The sequence below is a fragment of the Tyto alba genome, unplaced genomic scaffold (genome assembly GCF_018691265.1).
Source record: "Tyto alba isolate M040663 unplaced genomic scaffold, T.alba_DEE_v4.0 Super-Scaffold_23, whole genome shotgun sequence".
Lineage (NCBI taxonomy): Eukaryota > Metazoa > Chordata > Aves > Strigiformes > Tytonidae > Tyto > Tyto alba.
This window is the reverse complement of record NW_024881297.1, coordinates 10118326-10143873: the sequence shown is the minus strand read 5'-3', so window position 1 is coordinate 10143873 and position 25548 is coordinate 10118326. Positions and strand designations below refer to the sequence as shown.

Genomic DNA, 25548 nt, shown 5'->3' with positions numbered 1-25548 from the left:
TCAAAATATCATGCACTGAAGCCAGGCGGCCAAATAAAACTTTGCAAGCCTGCTCCCCTGAGTAACTATTTCATGTTCCTTTTCTGCTTCAAGTACTAGGTATAATCAAGCACAGTTGGATGCTCCTGATTAACATGATGGTTGCCTGGAAACATGGGCACGACATGGCCCAACTTTCCTAGCTGTGCCTGTGCTTGAACTCTGGGACAGTCAGGTGAGCTTGGTCGGGTTTGCAAACCTGGACGCTTAAATCCTTTTAGTCTCAGCTTTGGGGGAAAAGGCGTTACTGGATATGTGTTCAAAAAGAGAAGATAAACAACTCCAGAAGGGAGAATATAAATGCATGTTCTGAAAAACCATAGCACATTTCTTTTGTATCACAAGAATTAAGAGTTTCAGCAAGATACTGAATCAATACTGGAGGAATAAAAAAAAATCCAGTTCAGAAGCTTTCACAGCTGATTAACTCTTGTCATGGTACTAAATCCCCTAAAAAAAAAAATATTTCAGACATCAGGGGATAGCTGGTGGAAAGGGGAAAAGATGGGTGAGAAGGTGGGGAGAAGACAAAAGTTTGGCTTCTTGTTGCGCCATGTTCTTCCCAGGTGACATCTGAAAAAAAATATCTTAGCTTCTATGGTCAGTAATTCACCTGTAAAACAAATGGCGTAACGCTTCCCTATCTAGCTCTGGTGCGGACACCTACACCGAGATCTGCCAGATAATCACTTATTTCTCCGATAAGGCCCGTGTAAGACAAGACCATTTTGGAATTAACAGGGTCTCATTAGAGTAGAACATAATGATATACCGCATCATATGATTTTTCCCTCAGAAATCATTGCAACATCATTTTGGGCGTATGCCTAAACAAGCCATAAAAAAAGTGCATCCCCGTGAAGAAATCCGAGTTTAGCGGGTCCCACGGTTGAACCCCTCGCAGCTCGGCCCGATGGGTTTTGGGGGAGTTTTGCGAGAAACCCACAGCGCTTTCCCGTCGCCGGAGTGCTTAAACCCTTTCCACAAGGCCGCGCGCCCCGCGCCGGGGAGCGGGGTCGGCCGGCGCAACCCACCCCAAAATCACGGACGCGGGTGGGAAACGCGCCGCCCGCGGGAGCTTCGCCCTGCGGGGGAGCACCGCCCCGGCTGAGGGAGGAGGAAGAGGAGGAGGGGGAAGGGCTTGCCCACAGGCCCCGCCCCGCTTGTTCCCGCGCCCGGCGCGCTGTGACCCTGCCGCCGCGCCGTAGCGGGGCGGTGCTGACGGAGCGCGAGCGGCGGGTGAGTGAGGGGCGGGAAGGGGAGCGGGCCCTCAGCCCCCGGGGAGGGGACCGGCGGCACCGGCCGGCCGGTGATGTGGGCCGGGGGAGGGGGGTGGGCTCCTGGGTGGTGCGAGTAGCCCCCCCCCCCCCCCCCAGCCGTCGCTTCTGCTGTTATTTTGGGGGTGGGGGTGGGCTGTTGAAGCAAGCGGCAGTAAAGCTTCACCTTGCCTCAGGGGTTTCCGCCAGGGAAGTTCGTCAAAACGCCTTTCGCGCCGTTTTGGCGGGTTTTGAAGACGCGGCTTTCGCAGCGGCACGTGAAAACAGCGTATTTACCGAGGGGGGGGGGGGTGCGCGCCCGTCTGCCTGCCTGCCTGTAGCGGCTCCAGCCGTGCTGCTTTCCCAGGGCAGCTCCGGCCCTCGGGAGCCGCACCGAGCCGCGGGCCTCCCCGCGCGGCTGACCGCAGGAAGCCCGCAGCGAAACGCCGCCGCTGAGCTGGGTGCCGGCACCAGCGCTGTGTTCTGCCGCTGGTTGGAAGCGCAGAGCGACCGTCAGCCAGCCAAAGGGCAGTCAGGCAGAAGTTAAGCGGTTTGGCCGAGGGAGGGTCCCGTACCAAACGGGGGGCGCGCGCTGCACCGTGGATTTCTAAGTCGCAGCAGCTTTTCAGGTCTCCGTGCAACTTACTCACAAGCCTGAATTCTAAACTTAATCTGATTTAACTGATTCATTTGAAGACACTCTTTCAAATTTATTCTTGGCTCATATTTGTGAGCCGAGATCAAAAATCCTTCTCCTGCTCTTCCAGCAGAGAATTCTGTGTCTAGAGCGTGCACTGGCTTCTCCCTCCACCCCCTACAAGTATGAACTACTTGTTACAGCTTAGTTCTCTAATTTTAGTAAAACCGTTTAGCAAAAGGTGTTACAGAGATGATGAGGCCTTTGGCTCTGTTGGACGTTTACTATATGCACAGTATGGCAAATGAGGATTCTTGTTTTTCAAAAGTTACAGAAATGCCAAGGGGAATGTTTAATGCTGTGGCTCTAGGAGCTCTGTCTCTTCACTTCCACCCTTAGGGTTTTGCTTTTATCTCCTTTGATATTTTCTCCTACTAAAAGTATTAAGTCAGGGGACTGCCTGTCTATACCGGGTGTTTAAAGACCGTATGCGACTGTTTTGCTTATCCAAATGTTTCCTTTCACTTCTCTTCCTAGCTTACCAAAGATCAAGATGAGCCTACGGAAGCAAACCCCTAGTGACTTCCTAAAACAAATCATTGGAAGGCCAGTTGTCGTAAAATTAAATTCCGGAGTTGATTATCGAGGTAAGTTCTCCATCTGTCCCTCTCACTGCGTAAAGTAATTGGGGAGGCTGGAACAGATGCATTGCTTTTGAAAAGCAAAACAGTGTGATCCAGAATCTTGGAGTATGTGAATGTAGATCTCAGAATGGTGACATTAAAAATAGAAAATCAATTCTGGAGAAACTGATGAAAAGGAGGTTAATGGCAGATTTAGAGATTAAAATTACTTATCTAAATCACTAGCATCCTTAGTTACAGATGGTTAGACTGGACTATCAGGATGATTCTGAGTTTCTAAACTGATGTTTGTAAAGTTTGGCTGGAATTACAATTCCTGAAATGGCCAGGCAGTCCCCTTGTCAGTGCTCTGCCTGCAACCTGTATTGGAACTACCCTTTCCTTCACATTCCTGTTCTCCAACTCCTAATGTAGACCTTGGTCCAGAAAGGCTTCAAACAGTGAACTGTGCTATCAGTCATAAGCCTACTCTTATGTGAGGGATGAAAGAGTTACGCACATTCTTGGTTAAGCAACTGCCTAGACACATGTTGGATCAAGACTCACAGAGGTACAGGAGAAACCCTAGTGTGGCTTTTGCTGCTATATGCCCAGTTCATTTTAACACAGTTCAGAAGTTTTATTCCAGGACTCTTTGGCCTGTCTGTATAACTTCATGCACTGTATGTAGGATTACAGGGTTTTTTTTAACCAGTAGATTAAATTTATCTGTTCGGCTAAGAATGTTCTAGTCCTACTCCCATTAGGATAAGACTGTCCAATTTTTATTAGTAGTATCCAAACTTAATTAAAACTATCATGTATCTCCTCTTGTGCTCAATTTAGACACTTTATTCTGGAATGACCGAAACATTATGGTTCTGCTGTAGATCACTGCTTCAGATAGGTTTAATTCAGTTGGCGTGGCCTAGCATTTGTCACAGCACAAACAGGGTCTCCTCTCACAAGGAATCTTATGATAGTTTTAAACTGTTACTGTTCACTGACAGGGCAAGCAGTGCCTTCTTATCACTTCCTGTTTCTCTTTAGTGTCTCTCAGCTGACAGAATTTGCAAACTGTAATTTCTTTGAGAAACACATTGTCTGAGCACTTCAGGTGGGGTAGGTGGCTTAAAAACTTCACTGCTTCTCATCAGCCTGTGGCCTCTAAATTCTTTCTTGCAGAAGAATGTAGTGACAGCTAATTGAAGTCAATTAAAGCAAGTCATCAGTTACCTAAAGGTACACACAAGCCAGGGCCAAACCAGATTTGGTTTCTGGATGCACTTCCTATTTTCTTTGAGAACACTGGTACCTCCTGCTCTGTAAATCCATTTGTAACTGCTGCAGATAAACTACTCGGCTCTCCCCTCAACAAAGCTAGTTTAACACACCTACAGTCTGACCTACCCAGAATTGAACGATAGTTCCTTTGAACACCCTTATTTGTTACTGGATTTTTGTCCCCTCCCTTCCTTATTTCCCTCTGTTTGCCTTCCTTCCCACTGGTGTGTTCCTGCAGTTAAAAAGCTGAATACTGTTCTCTTATGAAAAATACGCACTCTGTTTTTTTGCAGAAATTTGAACAACATTTGTAAAAGCCAAACATTAAAAAGCCAGCGTCTCAGGCTTCTGTTGCAGATCTGTCTAGATTCTCCCTTTAGGCTGTGTTGCTAATTTTGTGCCTGTACCCCCACCCTCTGAGCCACCGTACGCACAAGCGTGTCCTAATACAAGTGTTGCTGTGTAACTTGTAAAATGTCTTGATTCACTGCCAAGCGCTGCGCACGTCTAAGGGAAGAAGCCCTGGGAAAGTAATCAGTGATGAATTAATATGTATGATTTCTATGTGTAGAGATGGATATGTAAATGAAAACATCTCTAGATATAGATAAAACAGATCAAATACTAGCCATGGTGGGCAGTGCCATATTTGATGCCATTTAGCAGCCTGAGAGTAAACACAAAGAAGAGGAGGAAGAAAATGAAACAACCATGAACGCACTCTAAGAACAAAAGAGTTTAAAAATACTGCATTTATGGTCTACTAAGTGGTACCTTAAGAAAATCCACACTGTCCAATTTTAATTTTGAAGAAACATTTTTTGTTTTCTATTCTTACGTGGAGCACTTGGGATTACTGAAGTGAAAAAAGAGTTCTGACTCTGGTTTGGGTTTTTGGTGCATTTAGTAACACTTTATGAGCTGTCAGTTTTTCCTATTTGTGTGGAAACAGAGGAAAGACAAACATAAAGGAAAATAATAATACTCAAACCATTACAAGTTTTCAGGAGAACTTGAGTTCCTAATTATTTAATGGAAGATATTACCGTAACACTTCTGAAAAATGAGAACGTGTCCTAGAGGAGGATTCTCAGACTGAAGTTTTCTCTCTCTTTCCAAGTACAGCCACTACACTATATTTTGAATTTTAATGCCAGGTATGTAAATTATGTGTTTTTCAAACAGAGAAGAAAATTATTCTAGTAGTATTTTCTGTGTGTGCAAGGATGATGTCAGGAAAATATACATGCAAGATGGGGATAATTTATAGAGCTTTTTACAAATCGTTTTATGTGCACAATTACGAATCAGATTGCATTCTCTGTGCAGTTCTTTACATCTGTTCCTTACATGAATAGTCTGTTTGTTGATCAGGCAAGTTAAATTTGTAGATGGCCATGGTTCTGATCAAAAGGGTGGGTGTAGATACCCAGAAATGATTTTGAATGAAAAAATGCCATCATGCTGCCAGCACATAGGAAATACTGCGTGAACAAGGTACAACCTTCAGCTGGGGCTATGAGAAGCAAGAGCATAAATACTTGTCTAAAATTAGTGCTGCTCAAATGCATATTTTCCTGATCAAAAGAATATCTAATCTTGCAAATGGCAGAGACTTTTTCTTGAGTTGTATTAACTAAACCTTTTGCTTTTATTTTTGTGGGAAGATTTCAGTGTCATTTGAAAACCCTTTGCCTGTTGAAAATTATGTAGAGTTTTGTTTACGTCAAAGCAGAGACTTTCAGCCAATGTTCTTCTAGATCTGCAAGCATGAATATGAAAAAGTGTGTATGGTGTCCTGTAGTAAAAGGGCTGTTTTTCAGCTATATCCTTTACAAGTTTTGATGAAAACTCAATTTACAGAGCCTTGTCCTTAGGTTATCCAGTTACGCTTAATGTCACAGGTTCTTTTCGGGTGTGCAGCTTAAAACACAGGTGAGAAGGGACTACTTAAACTTTCAAAGTGTAAATTGTCAATATTTTGGAAGTCATGCTTTAATGACTTCATTTTCCTGCCAACTCTTACATCAACTGATAAAATTGCTACTAGAGTGCCTGGGGTTCCTCACTCCCAGCCTAATTCTTTGAATAATACTCTGATCTACTGACTCATCTGGCCAAGCTTCACCTCTTAGTTTGTTATGAAGACACAGGTTTTTTCAGTACTATTCAAACATAATGCATTTTCGTTTATTTTAAAGTAAGTTTAAGCTGATTCACTTTTAAACTGTCACTGTCTTCAGGTGTCCTGGCTTGCCTGGATGGGTATATGAATATAGCTCTGGAACAGACAGAAGAATATGTAAATGGACAATTAAAGAATAAGTATGGGGATGCATTTATCCGAGGAAATAACGGTAACTCCTCTTTATGTTATTGCTCACTAGAAGATTGTGCTTTGATAGTTACTTCCGAATTTAAGGAGTGGCTGAGATATAAGCACGCTGCCTGTAAGAATATTAGTTTTAGGTTTTCCTGGAAACCTTAACATGTTTACTTCTTACAGTTTCACGTTTCAGTGTCTATGCTTTTCTGCATTCCTGTGACCCTTTTGCTTCTGAACTTGAAGTTCATTGAGAGAAGCATGCTCTTTTCTAGCCCTCCTTAGAGCTTATTTCCTGTGATTCAACAGGTTTACTTTTGCACTTACTGTCTGCTTAGATGGCCTCTGCTCCATAGAAATTGCTGTGTTTTGCTAGGCAAACCACCACACAAATTTATATGCAGTACAGATATTGATGACACCAATATTTTCTTGTGATGCAATTGTCAAGACCTGAATGAATGCTGTTCATTAGTACTAGAGGCTGTTTTCATCTCTATGAGTAAGGATTTTACCACCAGTCAGTAGGTAGATTTTAGTGGACTCTGTAGGATCAGTTAGGCTGTAAGAGCAGGACATGCTGTGGGAAGAATAGCTAAAAATAGAAAAGGTTCACAAGTCAGATGTGAAAAGACTTGTAGAGAAGGTGAACGAAGCAGAGTTTGGCCAAGTTACTGGAGAAGAAAATGGAGGACAGAAAGGAGGGAGGAAATAAAAAGAAACCAGAATTGAATCCGACGTTACAAAGAGTCAAAGAGAACGTGGCACCACTGTGAAAGAGAGTTTTGGGAGGATAAGTAATTCTTGAATGAAGCCAGATGCTTTTTGCAATGAATTTGGATTATTATGCTAAGGAGTGCAGTGACTTCGCAGCTGGAGAATCAGTTATGGAAATGAGAAGCTATTCTAAAAGTTAAAACAAATGGATGAGAGGCAGGAGGCGGAAGAACAAGCTGAGCAGAGAACTTAAGACATCCCAGGTTTAGGAGCAGGATGTAGTTTCATGTTGTGCGTGGATCTGCTCTGGGGATATCACCAGCCAAGCAGGTGGAAGATGTCTGCAGCTTCATAGGTAATTGTTAGCTTTGCCTTCCGTGCTTGGGATTTCCAGCTTTTGTTGAAAGACATTAGTGTCTGACACCTGTAATTCTGCTGCTTAGAAACTCTAATGCTCCCCTCAGTAATGCTGCAGGGTAGCTGGCTTTATTCTCCCTCTGTTCAGCCTGCATCTGCTGGAGTGTGGTTTGGCTATGATTATAATAAATACTGAACCAAGGTGATACATAGCATGTAAGATGTGATAGCATTTCTTAAAACCTGGACTTGGAAGTTTCCTGACTTTGTTCAGGAAACAGGATTATTTGAACAGGATTATTTACACTGTTGTTTTACAAGCCACGGAAATAAGATGTTTCAAATAAGCAGGCTTCTGCATGTTATTTACCAGGGCCCACTTACGTGTGGTGCTTTCTCCTTTTCACAGTATTGTACATAAGCACACAGAAGAGGAGGATGTGAAGATGCCTGGAGGAGGCAGTTTTGTACTTGTGAACCTCTTTGAAGCGATGAGCCCCATTCGATTTGTATTTAGTAATCTACAGGTGAAATACACAAGTGTTTAAATATTTTTTTTTAAATAAATGTAAAACAGTGTAAACTTACTGAATGTTTTTTGTTTCAAAAACACTGCTTTGTTCCACTGTACAGAAAAAAAAATAAAAAAAGAGAAGCATGTAATAGTGTTGCAAGACTAATTCAAAGCAACAGCTTGTTTAATTATGCTAACAGTTACAGAAATACTGATGGGAAAGTAAGCAGGCACGGAGTAATTGCAAATTACAGCCTTGAATTATGGCAAAACAACTGTTTAACTGATGTTGGGAAGGGAAATGCTCATGTTTTGGTGACAATGACCTGCCTGTTTTGGAAAACATAGGGTCAGCTTTTTATGCCAGTCTAGGAAGAGTCATTGGGTAAAAAGTTCAGCTGTCCAAAAAATCCTGAATTGTGGATTGAATTGAGGAATGTAACAGTGACACTTCAACAATTAGGGATGGGGAAATAATTGACTTAAATGGAAGAAAAGCCCTAAGGGTGAAAAGAAAGCTCCCTGCTAGCTGAGGAAGTCAGTCACAGGTGAGCAGCTCTGTTGGTGTGCCAGCACAGCCAGTAGCTGCTTCACCCCCCACCTACCTCAGCTTCCAGTTACCTTTATTCCTGCATCTCTACCAAACAATGGAGTTCAATAAAAAGCAGTTTTAACTAGTATCTAAATCTACTCCTGAAAAGAGACAAGGAATCTAAAAACTTTTGTACATATGCCCATAGTATCCTCTTCAGACAGTCTGCTTCCCCTCCCCCCGGCTCCAACCTCATACCATCTATATATTCTCTTTCTTCATGAGCTAGCCAGAAATGAGAACAAATACGTTAAGCTTATAGTATGAGGTATGCATTAGGGAGAGGGAACCTCTGTGCAGGCAATGGAGTCAGAACTTATTTGTTTACTGTTTTGTACAAATGCTCCCAGATAATCAAAGCCCAGCAAGTAAATCCAGCTCATACTGATACTTATACTGAGTTATAAAATACCTTTTCCTCTTTTACATGCAGTCAGCCAAGAAAAACAAAACCTGAGCTTTCAGATATTTCTTAGTCTTAGTGTTACTGCACAACATCCAGATACTCTGAGTGTTTTCTTGTTCCTCAGGACAAAGATATAAGTTAGGAATAGTAACATTTCAGTTATCCCGGGAAGAGAATGTGGGTTGTAAATTTTTTTTTTTTTTTTAAGATCAAAGAATAATTCTAAATTATTTTGCAACCAGTAGTTCACCTTTTCACATTAAACACTTCAGAAGCCACTACAGAACACAGAAAGAGAGATGCTACTTTATAATATGATTCAATAATTTATCATTTTATGATAAGGGTTGAGAAGGGTCCAGGATACAAATCACCAACTTGCTCTTCTGTAAGTGACTTTTTTTAAAAGAAGGAAGATGTACCTCCAAATGGAGCATGCAGTTTCTCATTTGTTTTGACCTCTATATGCAGATGGCTGGTTATTGTGTGCTTTCATTTCTGGGCTCTGTCTGGATTGGTTTTTTTTCATTTTAATGTGGGGTTACTTTTTTTCCCCTCTTCCTTCTCCATCCTTCTCCCCTCCTCCACCTGCTCACCTATAGCAACACATTTTACACAGACTTTGATTTACTCAAGAGTTTACATGGCTAACTTTTAACTGCAGTTCTGTTTCTGCAAGTCTAGTTATAGAACATTTTTCAGTTGTGGTCTGCTACTTCAGATGGCCTAATCACATGCCAAACTCTGAATTTAGAAAATACTGTGTAGTTTACATGCTGAGGGTTTTTCTAATGTATTCCAGATCATGAAGTCACTACTTAATACGTGAGGTAGACAGGGAAATTTGCATTAAAGATGAGCTGTTGTAATTCATATTCAAATTTCAAAAGCAGCTAAAGAAATAAAGTATTTAATTCCCACAATCACTGACCTTTATGTACATTTTACAAGATTTTTTCCTCAATTTAATTTACAGCCCCTATGTTTAAATCAAGCGAACATTTAAGCTCAACTACAATTAGGCAGTCCAATGCTTGGATGTAGTCTGTTCCGAGTTGGGTAAAACATTCATCTTGGATTTATTTTACTTCTCTTTTAGATTTTGCTTTGACTTAGCTATATTCTGTAGGACAACATACCAGTTGTGAGTAAATCAGGCACTGGCCAGACAGCTTTCAGAACAGCACACGGAACACTATCCAAAGTTTTAAGTTGAGGCTTCCCATTATACACGTATGTAAATGGCAAAGTAGAATGGTGTATTTCACAAACCCTTGATGCTTAAAGATTACTCAACCTAATTTATAAGGACTCTATCCCATCAGGAGATACAAATACACTCTTACAAACACAATGTATCTTCACACACAAAAGGCTGTATTAGATACTAATGCTTATGTCCTTCATGTTACCTCATTTACCATATCCTAATGCTCTTGCCCCAGTAGGCATGTATAAAATGGTTTTACTTGGGGATCAAGCTCATCTAGATCAGGACTGACAATGAAACATTCCTTGAGCAACTTACAAGTGCTTGTCCATCGCTTATCTTAGAAGAATGCACCCAAAATTGAATAAACCAAAACTAACAAACAAAACTGAGTTGAATTTCAAAGACTAAAGCTGCATTCACATACATAGTGCTTTTACGGGCCGAGATCATGAAACCTAGGCAATTCAGCCACTACCCTGCCCCCTTCCACACACTCAGTTCGCAGACAGACTGTAGGAAGAACACTAACTCTGGATTAGCTACATCCCCACACCCAGTATAAGTTTCTTGCACTTGAAAAACCAAACTAAGCCACATCTCCTTAAAAGCCTGGCCAGGAGCTGCAGCACAGGGCATCCTGTGGAAACCAGAGGGAGCAAATCCGAGGTTGGAGGTGAGTACTCACCATGTGGCGAGGCAGCCAGAAGCCGGTTACTACTGAAGCCTGCAGTGCCCTGGAGTGCCCCTATATAAAGGGAGCAGAGCATGCTCGGAAAGTTTTGCTTTACACTTTACAACTTGTTGACACCTGGTTCCCAGTTCAGAGGGAATCGAATGCAAACCACACTGAACATTACTGGTTTGAGTTCCTTCCATCTTTTTCACGATGTTACAATGACAAAACAGCTACCCAGAGCCCTCCTGGGTCTGACTTGCTCGTTAAGTCCTAAGGCTCTTACCCAACTCTGAAGAAACCTGTGCCCCACAGCTGCAGGTTTTGGCTACATTGTTCACAGCTTGAAAGTGTTTGCAAAGTCAACGGCCTTCAAATGTTTGACTGGTGGTACCAAAGCAATGCCAACCCATGCCCGTGGCCGGCTCCAGCCCTGTGTCAGTTTTGAAAGCACTTCACCGTGGAGCCAGCAGTTTCAAAGTCTCAAGTTCCTGTGCCAAGCAGTTCTCCGAGGCTGAGAAATCAGACGGGAGGAGGCTTTCCCTCAGCTGCTCTACTGATCCTGCCCGAGGGACCCTTGAGCGTCCAAGAGTCAGTGATCCACACAGCAGCTTCAGGCCGCGATTGCACCACCTGCCTGGCCGTGCCTTTATCTAACAAGTTCTCATGAGAACATCCTTTAGGAGGAGTGTTGTTTTCTTGTAAGGAATCGATAAAATTAGCTCAAGTGATGAAAAGGGAGAGCTGCTCTCCGTGGACGGGGTTGCATCTGCTTTGCACAGCACACCGTGGGAAAATCCATCTGGGCTCTGGCCTATGCTACATGAATATGAGGGTGCCCAGCATCTGAAGGGATGGAACATTTACTTGCTGTTGGTATTCCTCATCTTATTCTGTCTTATTAAAGCAGTCATTACGCTTTTTGTTACTGGGCCTTTCTTACTGAATTCCAGAAAGAGCCCTGCACCATCTCTCTCTCTTTCTCCTCAACCCCCCTCCTCTACTGAGGAACAGCTGCCCAGGTTGCAGTAGTTATCAAATAAATAAAGGGTTGTTTGGGGTTTTTTTTAGGCTGAATTTGTAGAGGAAGGAGGCTCATGTTATACGTTGCATGCATATGTATGTGTCAGTTCATTCCCAGCAGCAGCATCTGAAGCCACTGTCACACTTCAGTAAGTGTGAGAGGAATAGCAAGAATAACTAACTGGATAGAAATTGAAGGACCTGCCAATACTTCTGCCAACCTTCCACCTAACTAGACATCAGAGAAACATCCCCTCTTCCCCGGTCTCTCCAGACACAGAGCCACAGCCATGCACAGGTCGACCCCGAGATGCCAGTTTGTAGGCATTATTCTCCATTCTTCCTGCGGGACTACCATGGGTTTCTTCTGCTCTCCTACTGTGACTTTTCAACAGTTCTTTTTGCAGCTGGCCACTGCTCTTTGTTTTAAAGATGACCTGAAATAGCCTTAAATAAGATGGTGCTGCCAGCTTTGTTGGTTTAACGATCAGTTCCTTGTCATCTGGACTCAACTAACTGTTGCCACCTTCAAGCTCTCTACTTCATCAACCTGCCCACTCTTCTCTAACACCCCTCAATTTTGTTCACAGGACTCAGGTGGCTGCGAGCTGACAGGGAAGGACTTCTAACTCGTTATAACCCTTACAAGCTGGCAGTAGCAAAGCATTTCTCAACCTCTCAGTGAAGTGACCAGCTTGCTCTTGAGCGCCAACTCTGGGTTGCTTGCGTCCATGCCCATATTACATACTGATCTCCACTGCATCTGCTCCACATCTGCTGTGCCCTGATGATGTGGAGATGTAGAAGCGATCTGCAAGAAGGAGAAAGTTTCTGCATCAAAGAGCCTGGGATGCCATTTGGTTTGTCATCTTTCTGTGCATTATATTGGTGAAATTTCAAGCTATATGGTTTATAGTCTATCTTAATTATCAGGCCATTACAGAGCGTACAGCGTTTTCCTTACTGCTAATTTAAAATCCCAACTGTGGGTTTTTTCTTCTAGAAACCCACTATGCAAATGCTGCTGAGAAAACGATAGGCAGAGTGTAAGTTGTTCTCCTTGCCAGCTTCCTAGTAACAAAGAAATTTATGATAGGAAAAAGGCAAACCTCTCTCTGCTGACAGCAGTGCCACGTGGTTTTCTCGTGTCTGTCTGGGCCCCGGTATTCAGAGCGATACGCAGAGCCTGGCTGAGCTCGAGTGACTCCAGCAGGTCACAGCTCTGGCCAGAGAAGGCTGAGGCAATGCTGTCCTCGTGGGTGATGCAACCAGAGGCTACGGAGAGGGCAGTATTTCTTATTGGAAACATCTGCCTGTCACTTGGCATTCAAACGTGCAGTTCGAGACTGCTGGTAGGTGCCTGTGTCCTGGTAATGACTGCGACAGGCTTTTCCCCATCTCTGAGGAGGAGGTGGTTGTGACATTTGGGTTGAGCGCGGCTTTGAAGCCACCGAGTTCCTCTGCCTGAGCGCAGGCGGTGAGGCTGAGCTCTGCGTCAGGCTGCCCTTCAGCCCAGCCCACAGGCGGCCTGGGGCTGCGTCTCCTTTGTTTGAAGCTCTCTTCCCTTCTCCCCATAACTTTGCACAGAGCTCCAGGGAGCACCCCATGCCGCTGCTTCAGGGTCTGCGTTCTGCTGCTTTCCCCGCCTTTTTCAGGTGGAAGCCAATGGAGAAATGGTCCTCACTGGAGCTGGTATAATGAAAACGTGTGCCCGATGCGCGGCGGCAGCTGAAGAAGACCGTGCAATGCTGTAACACCATGCTGTGATGCAAAAACCTACACTTACCTGGAATACTGTTTTCAGATCTGGCCACTGTGCCAGAACGGCTGCGACATGTTTGGTGTTTCCCCTGTAGATTGTCAGAGGCCTGGAGCTGCTGCTTTGTTACGCTGGAATTATAAGCAAGAGATAGTTTAGCTGAGAAATAAGTTAGTAAGGAAAATCCTTAAGAGACCAGCTGGTTTCAGGAAAGGATTAGTCATTAATATGGCATAAAGGTACTTTCTTTTGTATGTAAAGTATGGGTAGTTACAAATTGGAACAGAAGCACTAATGTACTCTTCTGCCTTCCCCCAAACTACCCTCTGCTGCCACTGACAGAAGGAAAGAAAGGCTGTAAGACTTGCATTACATCTTGAAATTCAGTGACTATAAAGCCTCTTTCAAATGCAGAGGAGAGCAGGCTGCTGAGAGCCCAGCACTACCAGTTCCCATACTTTCAAACCAGTTAAACAGATGAGAGCTGGGCTGACAGTGACACTACCTCAGCACCAGCCCAGCATCTCGTTTCACTTCTGAAGGACAGGCTGTAGAGCAGGGCAGTCTGATGGGAACAGTGCTGATAAGTGGGGTGTTAGCAAGCCTGCTTCCAGTTTTTGAGGGCACCCCGGGCAGAGGTCACCACGGTGCCTGCTCCAGACAGACTCCCACACTGGTCAGACCCCAAGCAAGGTCAAATACAGGCACCACTGGAGCTGCAGAAAGAAAACACGGTAATGTCACCTACGTGTTGGTGTATCTCCTTTAGTCATGGGACAGGACAGAGCTTTGTGGTGTTAGGCAGGGAGTGGCCTAAGCACCAGCATGAACTCATTCAGCCATCAGACACACATGTCCGAGGAGGAGGAGGACTGAAGGGCACCAAGCACTCTTTTTGCCTCTCCATCTTCAACAGCCTTCCTGCACCATGGGGCCACCTCCACCCCGGTGGCCCTGAGACATCTGATGGTCCCTCTTAAGGGTCTGCTGGCTGAAGAAAATTAAATCAGCCAGCCAGTGGGGTTGTTACTCCATTCCTCTACCCCTACTCGGGCCAGAAAGCTGCCAGCAGTTTGTTCAACATCTCCTGATAGCAGCTCTAACAATGATGAGACATTAGACCATACTCCCCATCCGTTGTGAGCAAGGAGCTGCTGGCTGGCAGTGGGGCGAGCCTGGGGCCAGTGGCCTGCGTTGGCCGAGAGTCCCGATCACCGGAGCAGTCTGCAGCGACGAGGAGGGTCCGAGGAGGAGCTGGGAAGCTCAGGGACAGGATCGGCTCCACGACCGGGCACCGGCACGGCTGCAGCATAGCTCTGTCAAGGAGCAGAGGTGAGAGCCTGCACTTAAATGCAGCTCGTGTGCCGGGGGACAGTCACACCCCCCAGACATTTAGTGCCCTGTGCCGGCTCTGGTGGGTTTGGGGGGTGTTGACGGCTCCTCCTGGCAGGGCTGGTGCATGGAATGCACCTTCCCAGCCTTTCTAGCAAAACGCTGCTTTTACTGCCAAAATAACTCTCACCTAAGTGTGAGAGACACGGGCACACTGTTTGGGGGTCAGGGACTAGAAGGCGCTGACGTGGCTTTGGCTTTGCAAAGTTTCAGCATGGAAGCTGGGGGGGTGTGGGGAGGGTAACGAAGCAAGCAAGAGTCTGATCCTCCTGCGCCTCTGCAAAGGAGCCCCAGGGTGTCCCACACAAACCCCACGGCTTGCTGCTGCCACCCCCTCCCCGCTCCACTAGGCTGCCTTTGTTTTCATTGAAGAAGCTTGGAGATTTAAAAAGGAGAAAAAAAAAAAAAAAAAAAAAAAGTGGGTGGGATGTGAAGAGGAAAACTAATATGATTAAGGCAGGATTTGGGCACTGGTGGAGAGCTGCCGTAGGTGGTGGGCATTAGCAGTAACAGCTGCTGCGCTTCCCATTAGAGGAGAAAGGGAAGAAGGTCTCTGAAAGGATGGGTCTCCGGCGGGCTGGGAGGGCAGCGGTGGCAGCGAGCCCGGCGGCATACGCATCCCGAGGTAAGCGAGGGCGGCCTGGGGAGCACGGCCTGAGCGCCGAGGGGCACGGGTGGGGAATGGCAGCACAGCCCGGGAAGCGCAGGAGGGGACGTGCTGCTCGGGGGCACTTGGAGGAGCTCCGGAGAGAAATCATACCCAGCAAGGGAGGTTTAGGTGAGCCTGGAGGGGAGGCTGACTCCACGAGGAGGAGGCATCCTGCCGCTGGTCCTGCAGGGGCTGGGATGATTAGCGAAGGCTCCTGTGACCCCCCCCCCCCCCCCCCAAACATTTTCTGGCGCTTAAGTGGTTGGAGTGGCACGATGTTCGGCTGTGGAAGGTTAAGCTGCATCCGTCTGCTCCCTGCTTCAGGCTGGGCATGAACTGCTTCATGGGCAGTGGTGGTTTGTCAGTCAGCTGGCAGGATGCAGAAGTGCTAGAGACGGAGGTGTAAGCTAGACCTCCTCAGCCTCTGGCTTCCTCTGATTTATTTACATCTACTTATTGACTAAGCATAATGAAAGCTAAGCCAGGAAAAGCTGTGTTGAAAAGAAGACCTTAGAAAGTGCTACATTAAAAGCAGGACTACCTGCCTTACAATATCCATTCCGCTAAATACTGTGTGCTTGTTTTTCACCTTCACTTTCAAAAGTGCATTCTGAAAAATAACACAGTACTCCAGCTAATCTGGAAATGTGTTTTCTGCCAGCCACCAAAGCTGAGCGGTACTAAAGTCAGAGCATACCAAATATCAAATGTCAGCCGTGTCAAGAAAATATACTTGCTTGGATTAAAAATTGGAGAATAAGGAGAAATCTTGGCATTAGCCAAAACAGCTGCCCGTTTATCTCAGCCTTCCATCACTGACTTCAAGGACAGCGTCGCTGCCTCCTCGTCAGCAACAGCAAGCCCTGGCCCAGAAGGACAAGCAGAAATGCTTCTGGGCAGCTGGGGATGGGTCCGATGGTCGCAAGCAGCGCCACGACTCCGAGCTGTGACGCGTGGGCTGCGAAAGGGTGCGAGTGGCGGCCACACGCTGTCCCTGCGGGGACACGGCGCCGCGCCGGCGGGCAGGGAGAGGCACGGTGCTGGGCACCGGCCCCGCGAGGGATGGGGCCTGGCGGCACCTCTGCAGGTCTACGGGTAGATGTTTCCTCAGTTGAGCAGGCTGTACGTTTGGGCTGGGAGTGGTGGAAGGTGCTGAGCGCGGCTGCCCCCCTAAATGCCGCAAGACATTTTAGAGAAAATCCACTTGAATGCTCCCTCCACGGGCAACTTCGCAAGAAACGCCTCTTCTTGCGGTGCCCACCCTGCCCCAGCCTCAACAGTTTACTTCAAAATGTGAAATGATGTGGGTCACCCGAGTGGCTCCGTGCACCCCAGAGATCATTTCTTCTCCTTCGTTTAAAGGCTGTGGGAAGGGCGGCTCGGGAGCTCAGCTCATTCCGAGGCACCAGACGGGCTCGCAGGCTGCGGAAGCCGCAGCGTGGAAGTGAGCCTGCCCGTCGCGCTCCGCCGTGGGATGGAGGAGAGCAGGAGAGCCCCCACCGCCGTCGTCGGCTGGGCGTGCACAACCCTCTGCTTGGTCTCCTGCGCGGCTGCCTTCTCGCACGGCGCGAGCCTCTCCGCCTGCGCTGACATGGTGCCCAGGCACCTGAGAGCGCAGCTCCACAGCCCCAGCAACAACTACGTTACCGTCCACACCAACGTGTCCTTCTATGTCCCAGGCGACAGGGTGCCAGGTAAGGGACGGCTGCTCATTCCTCCCCCTGAAAAATACACGATGACTAATTTCAGGCAGCCGGTGTTAATCGTTGTGAGGGCTGGGAAGAGGGGTAACTGTGCCGAGTGAGCTACGTCACCTCTCTCGTCACGAGGAAATGAACGTATTTTCAGAAGGATTCTGTTTGCAGCACTTGGCTTAAGGTTTCTCAGGTGATGGCCAACTCCAGGTTTTCACCATGTTGCAGATCAACTGTTTGCCGGAGGGTTTGGATGCTTTGGTCGGGATTCATTGATCTCAGCTGTGTCTCAACTATGCCAGACCTCATCACACGCGCCTCCAGGGGGTAAAGTCGCCTCCCCTGCTCCTCTGCACTGCGCCAAGGGCTCCGGGTGACTCGCCTGACTCTTCGGTGCGGTGGGGCAGGACGCCCTGTCCCCAGCATTGCTGCTCCTGAGGCAGATGCAGACAGAGCTGAGTGGCACCTCTCCCCAGCCTGGCCGCTTGCCTGCTCATCCCCATGCAAAATAAAACCCCTCCGAGGGCAGCACACAAGCTTTTGCATACATACAGGGCGCTGCCCAAACCTCCTCTCTTAAAAATGGCTGCATGCTGCCTAATGCAAAGTGGCTGGCAGCTTATAATCAAAGGGGTAAAAAAAGACTTGAGCAAACTTTGTGTGCAATCACGTGCCGCAAAGCTAAAGCCTGGCCTCCTGCACCCAGTGCATCCAAGACAAACCGTGAGGACAAAGACAGTAAGATGTTTTTGTTGCTGTTGCACAGGGTTTTCTTTTGTTTCAGTGCTACCACTGGAAACTCCATTGCAAACAATTCACCCCATGACAACGAGACAAATCCTTTCATGTCCCCTGTTTTGTCTTGCAGTGACAGTGAGGAGCACCCGGGATTTTATGGGCTTTTTGCTTCAAGCTCGCAAAGTGTCTAATGACGAAGTTGCTGGCACATTCGTCTTTATCCCTCCTGGTTCCAAACTTCTGACTTGTTTTGAAGATGGTGACACCGTCACCCACTCAGACAAGTCACTGAAGAGAAACCTGTCCTTCGTATGGAAAGCACCAGCCCAACCCATTGGAGACATCAAGTTTTTGTAAGACCGTGCTGGTTCCTAACCAGAATTTGTGTCTGCCCAGTTAAAGGCCTGGCTTTATTTTTCCATCGTACTTGTCCAGCACAGTGGTTTATGAATCTTGAACCCCATATAGCTAAATACTTATCAAATGCTGCAACAGCATTCCAGCTGGTACATAAATCACCATTTATATCTGCTGGGTAGTGCTGCTTTTTATTTACATGGTCACTATTTTCTCAGAATAAATACATTGGAAGATGACAGCCCAAGCACTTAGGGAATAGAAATATTAAGGCATAAGGAGAGAACTGTGACCATGTTGCCTATCTTTCTGAATAACATAGCCCATAGAACTTTCCTGCCTATAGGATAATCTTGTATATCACTTCTTTCAAAAAAAAAAATTAATTTAAAATTAGTGGTTTTAAAATAAGTTAAATGTAAACAGTTATTCACAGTAGGAAGAGAGAGTGAGCACTGGGTCAAAACCTGACATCTCTGTTTTGCACCAAAGTGCCAAACTGATTTGGAATGAAATTAAGCATCTTCTAACTGGCTGTCTTAGAGGAAGCACAGTGACTTTTCATTTTGGAAGAGATTAAATTGTTGTGTTTTGACTTTACAAAATCACTTAGAAGCTGCTTGGCCAGATCCTTGGCTGCTCCGCAAAACATAAGCGTCCCGGTGAGTGCCGTGGCTTGTGTATCTCATTGTGATTCAACAGAGATTCACTGAAACAGAAATATTGCTGCTTGGCATTTTGAATTTTTGCCTGTTGTTTTAGGTTGGGAAATACTATTAAAAACACATAAAACTCAAGCAACTGAATAAACCTGACCCAAACGCAACAACACCTATTCCTGGCCACCTGCTCTGATGTTTCCTTTACCCTTTGGATTTTGGCCCTCCAAGCTGATTTCTGATAGCCTCTTCCTTTTCTCCCTACCACAGCCTCTAGCAAAACTCCTTGTTAGGCTTAAAAATGTCTCGTAGGAGTCATCTGGCACAGAAAAACCTGGGTTGGTTTCCCCTTAGCTAATTCTCAGAAGCAGCTGAACAATCTGAGCTGAAATTCTCCCAAAATCTCCAGCTTAAATAAGAGTCTCTGGGTGAGCAGTTAAAGGCTGGCCAATACAGTTCTGGCACCTGACAAAAAGCAGAGGGTTAGGCAGACTCAAATATCAGAGGGCTGAGAAGAGAGACTTTTTTCTTTCGTACCTATTCTGCTGTTTGTACAAGTTATATTGACTTGTTTTAATTAGTAAATACCACTGTTGTTTCCCTGCCTACGGAAGATTATAAGCAGAGCTAGTCCAAGTTTTCCAAATGTACTTCTATCAACACAGAGAATATAATAGCGCTTTTTTTAAATATATTTAAGTTCCCACACTTTTTTTTTTTGGCTGATCTTAATTATGATTCTTCACCCCTCATCTTTCTTATGGGACCTGGTATCTTGGATTTGTAATATAAAATGTGTGAGGGGCTAATCCTTTAAAATACTTTTGCACCGCTTCTCTGTTTGGATTAAACCAGTCCTGGATAGATTAAAACAGCTGGATGTTTTGTAAAGGCTATAGAGCCAGTAAATTCTTGCCTAATTATGTTTCAACAGCATCTCCGTAGTCCAGTCATACTTCGTTTACTGGACAAAGATAGAATCTGCTATCGTGGCTCAGCGAGGGCAAAACAAAACGCTTGCTGGCAGCAGCAAGAAGCCCGACGCCGTAACCCCCGCGCCCTCGCAGGGACCAGCTGGCCCACACCCCCCAGGTACGGCGAGCAAAGGTATGGGTTTCTTACCGACCGCTTCCCGGAGAGTAGTTTTACAGCTTATTCCGGCAAACGTTGAACACAAGTGACCCCAACAAGCTGGAGGGAGCAGTTTAACTCCTGTGGCCGTCGGGGAGGTCAGTGGTGGCTGTGGCGAACTCCTTGAAGTGAGGGCATGGGTCAGCATTCGAGGTGACGGAGCCAGTTCCAAGGAGGGTACCAGAAAGATAAACAGGGTGGACAGATCTTACAATTTCAATGCAAACCCTAAAATACGACATACTTTACCTAATATCTCAGCTCCTGAAGACAAGCAAGTGCAATTAGCAATGCTATCTAAATAAAGGAACACATTTGTCCCTAAATGTGACTATTGCCCTTCAGGTACGTGTTTAGTTGTATTTATGTGGCCTCTGGTCAGTAAAACGCTCCAAGAATTTACTTATACCCAAATTAGATGTGTGTCTCAGCATTTTTGGCACGGCACCAAGAGTGAGTTTTAATTATTTTACTTGACCACAATTTAGGCAGCAGGTTTTGCTGCTTTACTCTCCACCTGGGTTCCCACTTAAAATTAAGTGACGTGAAAAATAAAGAAAGTCACTCTTACGATACTTCCTGGCAAAAGTTAGCACCAAGTAGGATTCGAAACAAGCAAACCAAAGACAACAGACTTCTGCTCCTCACTCTCTGCTTCTTGTTTTGTCTCCGTGCTGGACAAGGTCCCACCTTTCCCACGGCTGCCCCGGGCTCCCCGCCGCACAGCCCCCTGCCGCCTGCCAGCCCCACCGGCATCACAGCAACGCCGGCACCGGAGCCAGGTCTGGGGGCTGGGACAGACGCCCCTCCCGTTGCCGAGCCAAAGCAGCCGGCCCGGCCTTCACGCGCTACGGCCGGCGGGAGCGGCGGGTCCAGCGGCCGGGGGCTGGAGCCTCCCCTCCCCACCCCAGACCCCAGCATGACGGACGCCTTGCGAGGTCTCCTCTCCTGGGAAGATGCCTCCAGCTACAGCACCTTCGATGGGTAAACTACACGGCGGGAAGAGTTATTTCTCCAGCCCTCCCGGGGAAGGAAAACAGTACTAGTTTCCCTATGGGCGAGCAAGGGTCTGTGTAGGAAGGTGTCTGCGGCTGGTGGGGGGTGTGTGGGGGGAAGCGAGAGGGTGTTTGCTTGCTGAAATTTTGAGAAATAATCCTTTGGAGATGGTACGTGACAGACAGTGACAGGGAAAAAATCCAAAACCCTTAAAAGCCTGACCCTGCACTGCTCAACCAAGCGGAGGACTGGCCAGGTGACTGAAAAATGTGATTTTAAACTATTGACTGCTATGGTATTTTTCTAAAAGCGCATGCAAATATTCAGTGAAACGGTGAACTCGGCAGACCTATTTCTCCATCTGCAGGGGAAAGGAAGAAAGGATTCAAAGCAATTATGAAATCTGGGTTTGAGGATATCTGCTCAGATGTCTCAGGGGGTTTGGGCCGCATGAGCTTTCATGCGACATTTCATACTGTGGGTGAAAATGATGGGGATAGGAATAAATGATCAGATGTTATTAAAAATACAGCTCTGGCGGTGCAGAGCCCAGGGAGCCCCGCGCGAGCCACCGCGACAGGTCTCACTTACTGACCCTGCCTTTCCTCTGCCCATACCTTAGAGCGGGAGGCACTGCCAGCGCTGCCACCCCACACTCGTGTTCAGCGTGTAAGGAAGACCAGCAGGTAAGCAGTGGGGACGGGGAGGAGGTCTTCTCCAAAGACAGAAGGGTCTAAGAGAAGATGAGGATAAAACCTCTCTACTTCATCACAGCACCAAGCAGCCTACGTAGGTCTCACAAGTGACTAAAGCTACACTGAGACTGTTACAAGAGTTTTAGTTTTTTTACTTTAACTAGCAATTGGGTTTTATACCTTTTTTTTTTTTTTGTTTCCCTGTTGAGCCTGCTGCCTGGAATTTTATGAGTCCTGCTGCGAAAACAATCTAAACCAACTTTTCCATATGTAGACATGACTACAGGCTACGGGATGTTACTGGGCTGGAAACATGTGTTTTATTCCCATGGAAAGCTGAGATGTTCCTTTCCAGAGGTGCCAGATAGGTACCACCCATGACGATTCGTCAGAGGTCAAACACTCCATCTTCTGTGGGGACAGTCAAGGAAGCCCTGTCCTCTCTGAGGGCAGGGTCAGCCCGGGGGGATGGACCAGAAAGGCAGGGGTGGTGGTGATGGTGGAGTTAGGCACAAGCGAGGGGTGCACCCACCCAAGACAGCTGGGAGAGTGAGACCTGGCAGATGGGATGAGCGGGTGGGAGCACCTTTTGGGAAGGGGTGGCCTCAGGAGAGGAAGCCCAGGGTTGCAGCCTTGGGGGAGCGGGGTGGCTGCACGTATGGAAGGAGATGGGGGAGCTGGAAAGGGCATGCGAGGAATTAGGTAGGAAAAGAAAAGGAGAGCAAGAGGAGGGAGAAAAACTGGAGAATACCAGGGCTGCAGAGCAGAGAGGACACTCAGATGGGAACTAGTGGAGAAGCTGGAAAGCAGGGATGGCCTAGAGACACGGGGCATGAAGTTAGTAGGGGAAGTCCAATATGCAGGGGATGTGGAGAAGAAAAATACAAGGAAAATAAAGAACTAGATCTGGGTTGCAGGATGACATAGGAGTAAGAGAAGTAATCTCACAGAAAATAAAAGAGGAAGGGGACATACAGCAGAGAATGAGGCAGAAATATACAGGAAGGAGCAGAAGACAGAGAACAAGTATATGAGATATGTGTAACATGAGCACCTGTTGTAGCCGTGGAGAGAAGTGGACAAATGACAGAAGATGGTAACCAAAGGAAGAGTATTGCACAAAGCAAAACCAAAAGAGCATAACGAAATAAAAATGTTGAGAAATTAGGCAAGAAAGGTGAGTAGACGTACAAAAAGAAAGGACAAATGAGGTGAGAGAGGGCAAGGACTTCTGAGACAATTCCATTTTCTATCCTAAAGTCCCAAATCCTGCAGTATATCCCTGCATTATGATGTTTGCGTTTTGAGAGCAAGTGGTCCATACACATGCAACCCTAACTTTGCCAGCCAGCTACTTTACAGTTTGCAGTTCAGCCACTGGACCTCTTGTATTTACTACTGTATTTTACTAGCACCTTCACAAACCCTCCCTTCCACAAAGGATGCTCTGACTCTCCCCTACTTTGCTTCACAGCTTGCCAGGGCTCCTACTTCAGCTTTGTGCTCCTGTCACACTGTCTTCGCAGCAAGCTTTAGAAATTGCTAACAATAGTAGAGGGTGAGAGTTTTTCTGGTGTAATTAATGGATGTGTGAAAAAGCCTGCTGAGCTGGACAGGCTGGAGAGGTGCCAGCTACCGAGGGCCAGATACAAATCTCAGTGGAGCCAAAGCAAAAACTCCAGTACATTTTGCAGGTTTTGGATGGGGATCCAGGTGCACAGTGGGAGTGGAAAAATTCATTGGGGGCCTCCTAAATTGTATGATTGTTTCACAGTTAGTCTTGGATGATATCTCCAGCAAAGCCTGGGCTGCAGAACTGGCATGGAGTGGCTGTCATTTTGTGACGGATAAAATAAGGTGTGCGGCACCGGGCAGAGCCCCTAGGAACAGGAACACTCAAGAATCACTCCCACTAAAATGGGTGGTTAAGCAACACTGAGAGGCAGCAGGTTTCAAACTGGCCTGTGCAGACTGAGAAAGCAAGGCGGGCTTTGGGGAGAGTTCACAGGCTGTATGTGACTGCCCCAAAACCACGGCTGCCCTGAGTCTCCTGGGTCCCTCCACTCCACGGTTTGATTTGCAGTCTCAGAAGGGTGACACTGAATCCCAGTGGGCCCAGTGTGACCCTAAAGATGAAGCTTGGCCAGGAAGATCACGCCTGTCCTTCCAGCATGACCCTGGAGTCACTCAAGGTGGGAACTGTTTATAAAGTGGGGCTTTTATTCTGGTGATAACGGTGCCTGTGAAACACGCCACTGCCACCACCACCACCACAACAGGGGTTGCAGACCTTTCCTTAGGCAAAGCAGGGACCTTCCTCTCCACCTGTGCCCTTTGCCTCTCCCCCTTTGACCTGCTCTGCCTTGCCCCGCTGGCACCAACTCCCAGCACCTTCTCCCTCCCACGACAATTCTGATACAGATGGAGCAGGGTTGAATCTGCCTCATTTTCTAAAAGCTCCCGAGTAACCAGGGGATGGAGCAGGGTTATTCCAAGGCCAGGGGCGCCAGAAATAGAGCTGAACTGTACCGTGATGCAGGTAGCGAGAACCTAATTGGCCGCATTTCTCTTCCCTCACCGCGCATCTCGTCGCGCTTTTGCTTTCGAAGGCCGTTACCAAGAGCAGGGCCTTCTCGAAAGCCTCCCCGCGTGCGACAGCGTCTCCTCCTGCCCCGCACGTGCACACCCACCTGGGTGACGCCGCTGCGACAACCGCCTGGTCCGGCGACGCCGACGCTCCCGGCAATTTGTCATCCGCTTCGAGGCAAACGGCAGAAGGAAAGCCGGCACCGCAGGCAGAGGAGGCAGGCGCCGGGGGCGAGGAGGAGGCGGCGGGTGGGAACACCCTGCCGTGGGTGACCAGAGCGGCTCCCGAATCCGCTGTTCCTGGGAAGGGGGAAGACCCTGGCAGAGGGACCCGCCTCCTGGCAGCCCAACTCGGGGTCCTCCTGGTGTGCTCCGCCACCCTGGGCCTGGCGCTGGCAGCCGCCGTGCGCGGCGCCGGTGCCCGGCATTGCCACAAGCGGACGGAGGTCTCCTTCAGCCAGCCGGGCACCGACGTCCTCACCCTCAGAGAGAACGGGGAGGCGATGCACTTCCGAAAGATCCGGGAGAACAGCTTCGTGCTGGTGCAAGCCGAGTACAACTGGGTCAGCCCCTCGAGGGGCGGGAGGAAGACAACCATCATCTGAAACGTCTGCGACGCCGAAAGCAGCGCTACGGCAGCCGGCGTAGGTGCAAGTAGCCCGGACTGCAGAGCACAGGTGATAGGAAGCAGTGCTGGAGTGCCTCTGTGTGCCGCCATACAGGCTGACACACTCGAAGCGGCCAGTTCAGAGGCGTTAGTCGAAAGTTTCGAAGCTACAGCTGCTAAGAAAATAGAAGTTGATAGATCATTCAGTGTGTGTTACGCTTACTGCAATTAATATTGTATATCTGCTCATTAGCTGTCACTGCAGCCATGCCATACGCTTCCTCTGTTGCCTTAAGGGTGTAACCAAAAATAGAAATTCTTCCTCTGCACTGTAGTATTGTCTCCTGTTTAATCCCAGCAAAACCTTCTAGTGCTATATTTCTTTCTAGGAACTAGAAAACCCTGGTATAAATCCAACCTTTCTCACTTAGGAGCTTACAGGTTCGATTCTGTGCACTTGGTATGCCTCGGATGACAAAATATTTGCCGGTAGATTTTAAATTTCAATCTGAAAATAAAAAGCAGTAACTCATTAGTGGAGAACATTGATTCAAAGAACACTGAATTAATCTATGGGAACAAAACACAGAGTGGCGGACACCAGCTTTTGAGGGAGAAACATGTCTCC

The 25548-nt window shown here is 47.2% G+C and overlaps 2 protein-coding genes and 1 long non-coding RNA gene across 6 annotated transcripts; 2 read left to right on the top strand and 1 right to left on the bottom strand.

Moving 5' to 3' along the window:
* Positions 1 to 1194: 1194 nt before the first annotated feature.
* LSM6 (LSM6 homolog, U6 small nuclear RNA and mRNA degradation associated) lies at positions 1195 to 7823 on the top strand. 4 transcript variants are annotated; one of them, XM_033001697.2, is made up of 4 exons: positions 1195 to 1278; positions 2470 to 2579; positions 6083 to 6196; positions 7646 to 7823. In XM_033001697.2, exons 2-4 carry the CDS (start codon positions 2486 to 2488, stop codon positions 7678 to 7680), a joined length of 243 nt encoding a protein of 80 aa, XP_032857588.1. In that variant the 5' UTR covers positions 1195 to 1278; positions 2470 to 2485; the 3' UTR covers positions 7681 to 7823. The 4 variants fall into 4 exon arrangements, with proteins under 4 accessions (XP_032857588.1, XP_042652956.1, XP_032857589.1 ...); XM_042797022.1 differs by lacking the exon at positions 1195 to 1278 and adding an exon at positions 1329 to 1348; XM_033001698.2 differs by lacking the exon at positions 1195 to 1278 and adding an exon at positions 1432 to 1569.
* Positions 7824 to 8796: 973 nt separating this feature from the next.
* On the bottom strand, positions 8797 to 14162 carry LOC116963846. The gene is made up of 3 exons (XR_004408417.2): positions 13922 to 14162; positions 13444 to 13547; positions 8797 to 12468 (listed from the first exon to the last, which is right to left on the bottom strand). It is a non-coding gene; the product is annotated as an uncharacterized LOC116963846 (long non-coding RNA).
* A 1074-nt stretch (positions 14163 to 15236) lies between these two features.
* REELD1 (reeler domain containing 1) lies at positions 15237 to 25254 on the top strand. The gene is made up of 7 exons (XM_033001716.2): positions 15237 to 15433; positions 16820 to 17151; positions 18020 to 18242; positions 19840 to 19997; positions 20720 to 21020; positions 21655 to 21718; positions 24337 to 25254. Exons 2-7 carry the CDS (start codon positions 16932 to 16934, stop codon positions 24916 to 24918), a joined length of 1548 nt encoding a protein of 515 aa, XP_032857607.2. The 5' UTR covers positions 15237 to 15433; positions 16820 to 16931; the 3' UTR covers positions 24919 to 25254.
* The last annotated feature ends 294 nt before the right edge of the window (positions 25255 to 25548 follow it).